At 41.9% G+C, this 8,103-nt stretch overlaps 1 protein-coding gene across 1 annotated transcript; it reads right to left on the reverse strand.

Moving 5' to 3' along the window:
• Positions 1-115: 115 nt before the first annotated feature.
• Positions 116-5,696, reverse strand: LOC100282536 (TRAF type zinc finger domain containing 1). The gene is made up of 5 exons (NM_001155444.2): positions 5,349-5,696; positions 1,829-1,964; positions 1,223-1,360; positions 1,015-1,136; positions 116-662 (listed from the first exon to the last, which is right to left on the reverse strand). Exons 1-5 carry the CDS (start codon positions 5,414-5,416, stop codon positions 494-496), a joined length of 633 nt encoding a protein of 210 aa, NP_001148916.1. The 5' UTR covers positions 5,417-5,696; the 3' UTR covers positions 116-493.
• Between the last annotated feature and the right edge of the window lie 2,407 nt (positions 5,697-8,103).

Consider the following 8,103-nt stretch of genomic DNA (forward strand, 5'->3'; position numbering starts at 1 on the left):
TTGATTTGATGAGTGTCTCATGCAGTTCACAGCAGTCAAACCAAACCGAGCGCTCCAACCTACATGATGTACTCCGTAGCTGACAACACCGATACAGCGTTCGGAGACGATCCAGTTCCCCACAAATTGATACGCTATACTCATTCCAACAGCAAAGTATCATTACAGGATATAAGCCAAAGTATTAACAGCTGCTGCACCGTGTCGCAATTCCAGATATGACACTGGCCGATTGTATAACTCATCTCTGACTTACAGATGAACAAATTCAAGTGCAGTGTCAAAGCAAACACAAGTCTCAGAACTGCCAGGGGCAGAACATAACTTCGCCTTTTGACGAATGCATGCCTGGGGCTATACTCCCTAACAAACTCCAGTTATTGTAATTGATTCGAACGAGTTATTATACATTAATACCACCTTCCTGTGGCATGACCGCATGACTCTCCCGGTCAAGAAGCACCTTGACAGAGCGAGTCCATGGCTACTGGAGCTAGAAACCCTCGTCCCTCTGGAACAGTATGGAGCCGATCATAACTGCTATTCCAGTGACGGCGATTGTGAAGAGGAGCCGCTTGTGTGGTGAAGCGTGGGCAGGACGTGCTGGTCGCGCCTGTCGCACTGGCGGCGGCGGCGGTCGTAGTTCTCTCTCTGGAATTGCTCTGGCAGTTGAAAGACATTGATCTGATTAGCTCTGAACTTGTACACAAGATTTGGCATCTAACTTCCTTAAACAAAAGCCCAAATATGATACCATATGTAAACAAATTTGAGTATCTTTACCATCTTCATGAGAGAAAAAAAATTCAAATTGGAAGCAGGATGGCCTGGGTATTTGATATTGGTAATGAATTTTAAGCATAATGAATTCCATGGATTTGGTTTGGTACGGTAATATCTAGGTTCACTAGAAATATATGATTACAGTACGTTTATATGTTGGATCATATCAATGTTATAAATACGAATGATAAAAGAATTTCTCTGTTCATGGAAAAGGATATCTGTTTATACCGGGATGTGTCTGCAGAACCATTTGAGTTTGTATGGCACTGTATTTCGTGCCCTGTCCATTCACGCAGTCTAATATACTTCCTGCATGTTTGGCAAAGCTCTGTTCGGTTTCCACATACATCCTTTATGGCAAAATAGTGTGATCAGATCATGTACAATATTTTTTTCAAAATATACAAAGTCCCGCAGCAAGTAATAAATTGTATACCTGATGTTCATGGAGATCAACTGCAGGCAATTCAAACTCGCAATATTCACAAGCGACAATTCTTTGTGGGCACTTTTCACCTTTATGAAGATCCCAGCTCTCACGTTCTATTGTTTCTTTACAAAGGGAGCAATTGATCTGTATGAAATAAGGAAAATATATTTAATGCACTAAAATATATAATTACCTAAACCAGATGTTCTAAACATCCTGGGCACAAAATGTAGTTTAATCCTCTTGATCCTATATATCGACATTATTTCACCAGCTCATAATTTCAATTGCTCAATGTAACACAAAACAAAATGTATACGCAAACTGCAAGTATATGAAGCAGCTACCGCATAATCAAGGTGATAAAAAAAGGATCGGTGCCATAAATTGACTGTAATGTTGATTCTAACTCTGAAAATTTCGCAATAGTGCAATTAGCTTAAAAGATAAAGCATGGTGCAATCATACATATGCTCCCATTTACTATGTATATAAGAGCTACAAATTTAAAACATCATTAAAATGAGAACAGGTTTTGTCAACCATGCAAAGAGAGAATGATTATGTCATGGATGTCATAAGGAGTCACATTTAAAACAATTGCAAACATACCGGGGCATGGTTTTCATCATAATGTTCATCCATAAGTTTCCTAGGAATCATTTCGCCGCAGTGCTGGCACTTTTGGAGGTTGCGGGCGCAATGTACAGAGTGCAAGTCGATGTTCAAAAATGGGATTTCTCGCTGACTGATTAACATAAAAGGTAAAGCAAATTAAGCGATACCAAACATCTAATCTGGCAAATAAAGTATGACTGCTTGAGCTCATCAGAGTATCATATTACAGTTGACCAGCAAGTAACAAGATGCATAAAACTTGACTAACAACAGTAGTTGGGCACACTGTATAATGAAAAAAAAATAGCTGATCCAGAGGAAAATCATATTCTAGAAAGAATGGAAATATAAACAGATTTAACATTTAAGTGTGCTTAGATATCGATACCCTCTCCCATGACTGATTCAATATAATTTCTAACAACTAACGCTGTGAAGAACAAACCATGTTATTGTAGGCGACCAGATACAGGATCCCGTAACTGGATGGCCGTTATCATTACCAAGTCCACCGGTTAACTGTACAACAGAATACCAGGTCTTGATCCTGCCTTCTATGTTGTATATGTACTGCACATTGTGTTGAATACAAGTCAAGCATTCTGTAACCACCTACTCTTACAGAGTTAGAGCATCTCCAGCAGGTGTGCATTAAATATATTTTCCTTCTAGCAGGGACGCATGACCATGGCCATGGCTGGGGTAGAGGGGCGCCATGGCCGGTAGGAGTGCACACATCGAAGAACTGGGCGCGGCGGAGAGGGGAAGAAGACGGCCACTGATGTCATGGGTAGGGAAAAGAAAAGAAAAAAATGCAATTTTTTTTACATGAGTCCCATCTATTGGGAGAGATTATTGGTGATATGTTGCAGCATCTTCCCCAATAATTTGAAATTTGATAATGGGCAACCACCATTATCAATTTAGGGCGAACTAGAATGTGGAGCTGCTCTTACTCCCTCCATCCCCAAAAGAATGTAAATCTCGCTTTTCGAGAAGTCAAATAAAGTTATTTTTAACTAAATAAATATAAAAACATTAATGTTTATGGCGCAATAATTTCAAGTCGTCCGATTAATCGCGATTAGTCATGATTAATCGTCCAAGTCGGTTTAGACCAATCGTGATTAATCGCCAAGTTGTCTGACTAATCGTGATTAATCGCCAAGTCGGTTAGCCAGAACGACCAGCAAGTCACCTGACTTGAAAACATTGTTATGGCGTGTACCAACTACCAAGTATCACTAGGTTAATCACATAATATATTTTCATAATAAACCTAATTGAAAATTTCAAATGTAGATAACATCTTCTATAAATTTAGTAGAATTAGTTCATCATTTTGAATAAGTAATCAAGTGAAATGACGTCTAGCTGAGTTAGTTAGGTGGTCTGAGTAGCACTTCTCGGGTCCTGAGTTTGACTCCCCGTGGGAGCGAATTTCAGGATATGGTTTAAAAAAATCGCTCATCTGTCCTATACCAAAGCATAGCTCTAAGGCCTAGTCCTAGTCACGATCATTCTCACATGGGCTATGATGCCTCTATGTATGGGTGGGCAGGGGTTCGGAGGGTTTTCTCGGCTTTTGTGAGAAGATCTTTTTCTTAATATAATGACCAGAGACTGTCTTACCCCGCAGGTTGAGTTTTTTTATAAGTAATCAACAAATGAGCCTAAAGAGAATAAACATGTGATTGCACATTGTCCTTACATTGGATAAAAACGAATATCAGTGCCTTGGTACTTTTGTACCAATGGTTAGGAAACATATCTCTTTTTTTTTCTTCAACCAACAGTTGATTAGTCCATCTGAGGTTAATTGAACAATCTGTGCAGAAACACCAACCATCGCACAAGCCACCATTCATTCTGATTTACAATTTCTTTCGCCAGCTTGAAATGAAAAATTATGGCAGATCTAGGCATAGTCACTAAGGGGCGTTTGGGTTGAGGATCAACTCATCCTAGATGAGGTCAGGTGGTGTGCATTATGAGTTCATTTGATGAATCCGGTGGAATCACCCTATTTCTCATTCATTCTGATTTGCAATTTGTTTCGCTAGCTTGAAATGAAAATTATGGCGGATCTTGGCATAGTCACTAAGGGGGCGTTTGGGTTGAGGACCAACTCATCCTAGATGAGATGAGGTGGTGCATTATGAGCTATTTCCATGAATTCGGTGGAATCACCCCATTTATCATGCTTATTCGCTTGGGTGAGGAGACTTAAAAGGATTAGGGTCAGTTTGAAAGTAAAGTATTTTTATAGTTTCTAGGAAATACTATATATGGGGGGCATACCCAGTGTCGTAGGCTTCCCGCACTGTGCGGGGTCTGGGAAAGGGTATCTTTAAGCGTCAAGCCTTACCCGCAGAGGCTGGGGCTCGAAACTATAGTTTCCAGTAATACTATAGTATTTTATGCCATAAGGCCCTGTTTGGGAACACAGTTTTTCCAAACTACAGTTTTTCAAATACTAAAGTATACTTTAGTCATGATATTACTATAGTTTACAATACTTCAGTTTTCGAATACAACAGTATCCAATACATCAAGGTGTTTGGGGAAAACTTTGGTGGAGACCAATCAGCCAGAGCGGGACCTAGCTGGCGCTCTCTTTACAGAGAAAAACTTTAGCTGAGACCAAAGTTTCCAAAACTGCAAAACAAGTGCAGTATTTACAATACTACGGTTTAGTATACAGAGATTTCAGATGAGTTGTCAAACACCTCAAAGTATATAATACCACAGTATTGCTCAATACTACAGTATTGCTTCAATACTGCAGAAAAACTTTGTTCCCAAACACCCCCTAAGTTGTTTGGTTGCATTCCTGAAAACTATGTTTTCAAAAACATGGCATTCTAGATACCATGGTATTTTTAGAGTATTGAAAACTCCACTCTAATCTAAAGTTTTCATGGCATGACTGGAATGTTGTATCCAAACTATGTTTCTCAAAATCACGGTATTTTGGGGGCTGGCCAAAACTAAGGTATTGTCATGACAATGCAAAATATAATATTATAAAGCGATGGTTTTGAGAAACATTGTTGCCAAACAGGGAAACAAAGCTAACCACGTGCCTCAACCTTACTTTGTGGCTTGGCTTCAGTACTAAAAGGCGCTTTGTTGTCGTTGTTGACGGATGAGAGATTGGTGGAGAATCTAGCTCATAACGTGTTACGGTGGACCACTACATTCCTCAAACCAAACACACGTAAAGAGTTGGACATCACATATCTCTTTTAACTCCAGATACGGTGCTAGGCCAATAACGTCATCAACATACTGATCACGCGTTACGGTGGATCAGAACTCAACAAACAGCGTCTCTCGTCACCGTAGAAATTCTCGTCGTCGTCGACCGAATCGGGGTTCTCTCCAGTCCCCACCTCAGATCCAAGACTACGAGATCAAGCGCACCACCGACACGGCGACACACGTGCACCAATAAACCGGGAAGCGGGAGAGACAGGGAGAAGGAAAAAGAAATTCTGAGGCAGGAACGGACCAGTGGGCGCAGGTGGACATGGCGCCCACAGCTGCGGCGGTGTCGGAATCGGCGGCGGCCGCTGCCATGGCGGTTCCTGACGGGCTCACCTCGACGCTTGGCCTCCGGCTCCCGATCAGATCGGCGACGGGGCGCTCCCCTCTCCTGCAGTCGAGACGGCGACACCGAGCAGAGGCAGGATGCGGTTGAGAAGGGTGCTCCGAGACGCGGTCGGGGGAAGCGGGGTGGTTGATCGGTGGGCAGCGAGAGAGAATTTATGAGAGGGCGAGACGGGTGGCCGGGTGGTGGGTAGATTAGGCGAGGAGGGGGGCGGTCAGGCGTGGCATGCTTCAACAGTTCTTCGCTTTTGCCGGCTGTAGCTTACCGGCACCATGTCAAAATCATGCCGGATTTTATTTTTAGGGCTATTTTCCCTAGGATTATCGTTTACCACACAAAAATAAACTAACTTTCCCTAAAAAATGGAGTTCAAACTAGTTTGGTAAATCTATTTTTCTAAAAGATTCTCATTTATCCAAGAAAAAAACAATATTTTTTGGAAAAATGGAAATCTTTCGAAAAAATAGGGTTGTCAAACTAGTCCTTAGAGATTTAATTTATCTGCTTTTGAGTATTTTTTAAATTTAACTTACGGTTTTATTATTAGAGCTTGACTATACGTGTATACAAGAGAATGGAAAAAAGTGTGTTGCACATAGATGATCAGAGATCATAAATGCCTAGAGCTCATCGAGAGAGACAGATTCGATCGAATGTTAACTTGTTTTGTTTGGATTCCGAATGAGTTTTTAGGGTGCTCGAAATCTGTTTGAAATTTATAAAAAACGCAGTTCATTAGAGTTTATGTTTGTGAGAGTTTTGTTCTACATTTCGAGCATAAAGCAGATTTGAGATGGTTTATGATGATGGATTTGTTTGACACATGCCCGTAAGACCAATGGCGTGAGTGCAATGTGAGCCTTTCGTTAGGCTTTAAGGCAAGTGCACAAAGAACCACATGTTCAACCCCTATAAATGATTGTTCACTTTGTTCTTCCGAATCTCCATGGTTATGTGAAAGGGAAATGAGCTTAATCATTTTCTATAATCGATTTTGGTAGTTGACGTCCATTACAAATCACGTGGAGTAATTAGTTTGCCAAGATGTCTTTTATCTCAGGTGCATAAGGTTCAACGTAAATCAAGAAAGAAATTAAGTTATGGACTCAACAAGATTTGGAGCAAAGTCTTAAGAGTGTGCTGCCAGTGGCGCACCAGACAGTGTCCGGTGCCCCAAGCCGAGCAACACTCAAACCAGCCACTCTCAGGCTTTTCTAGGGACGCGCTCCGCTATAATTCACCGGACTATCCGGTGTGCACCGGCCATATCGGGTGAGCCAACGGAGCAACGGTAACCTGATGCCAACGGTCGACTGCAAAAGGAAACAGTGCAAGTCGGAAGTCAGAGCAGAAAGTCAATGTGGCACCGGACTGTTCGGTGCAGCTACAAGACAAAGGGTTCCAACGGTCAAGACCCTCCAAACCCCAACGACCTACTGACGTGGCGTGCACCGGATAGCGAACAATACTTGTTCGGTGCACCACCGGACTGTCCGGTGCGCCCATCGACAGCAAAAACAGCCAACGACTAGGAAGTGGTTGGAAGCTATAAATACCCCAACCACCTCCTTCAATAGTATCCAAGTTTTCCGAAGTTCACATTCAATACAAGATCAATAGCATTGACTCCAAGACACATTCCAAAGATCAAATCTTCTCCAAGCCTCCAAATCAACTCAATTCTTTAGTGACTTGAGAGAGGGTGTTTTGTGTTCTTTTGTTGCTCTTGTTGCTTGGATTGCCTTTTCTTTCTCATTCTTAATTCACTAAGTGCTTTGTAAAGCTAGCAAGAGACACCTAAGTGTGTGGTGATCCTTCCCGGGTCTTAGTGACCCAAGTGATTAAAGAGAAGCCACGATCGGTCTGTGTGACTGATTGAGAGAGGGAAAGGGTTGTAATAGACTCGGCCTTTATGGCCTCCTCAACGGGGATTAGGTTCTTTGAAACCAAACCTCAGTAAAACAAATCACGGTGTTCATTTGCATTGGTCTTCACTTGATTTGTTTTCCCTCTTTCCTCTCTCTAAAGTTTCCTTGCTAATATTGATTTGAGTTTGCTCCCAAAGTCATACACATCAACTTGAGCAACTCATAGCAAGAGAAACAATCTTCCGCACTTCGATTTAATTCTAACGCTAACCCCGGCCTTAGTACGTGTTTAAAGTTTATAAATTTTAGGTTTCGCCTATTCACCCCCCTCTAGGCGACTTTCAATTGGTATCAGAGTCGGTGCTTCATTAAGAGTATAACAAACTCAAAGTGATGTCTAGAGATCACACCAAGAGGGAGATTGTCATTAGCGACAAAGCCATAGGCTCGGGAAGGACTCTGTCAAGGGAGTCCGGCGACAAATACAAGGAAGAATCCTCTTCCTCAATCAAGTCACATAGGAAGGTGACAAGAAGAAAAATAAAATGAAGAAGGTGGTCTACTACGAGACCGACTCTTCATCACCTTCCACATCTGGCACCGAATCTACAACTTCGAAGTGCCACGAGCGTAAGAAGTATAGTAAGATGCCTCTACGCTATCCTCGCATTCCAAAGCGCGCTCCTCTACTTTCGGTACCCCTAGGCAAACCACCATAATTTGATGGTGAAGATTATTGTATGTGGAGTGATAAAATGAGGCATCATCTAACCTCACTCCACGAAAGC

The sequence above is a fragment of the Zea mays genome, chromosome 1 (assembly GCF_902167145.1).
Source record: "Zea mays cultivar B73 chromosome 1, Zm-B73-REFERENCE-NAM-5.0, whole genome shotgun sequence".
NCBI classification, from domain to species: Eukaryota; Viridiplantae; Streptophyta; class Magnoliopsida; order Poales; family Poaceae; genus Zea; species Zea mays.

Coding starts and splice junctions, on each gene's coding strand:
- LOC100282536 (NM_001155444.2), bottom strand. CDS start 5,416: ATGGCAGCGGCCGCCGCCGATTCCGACACCGCCGCAGCTGTGGGCGCC. Junction 1,965..5,348: donor ATGTCCACCTGCGCCCACTG/GTCCGTTCCTGC, acceptor TATGTTAATCAG/TCAGCGAGAAATCCCATTTT. Junction 1,137..1,222: donor TTGATCTCCATGAACATCAG/GTATACAATTTA, acceptor TTTGCCATAAAG/GATGTATGTGGAAACCGAAC.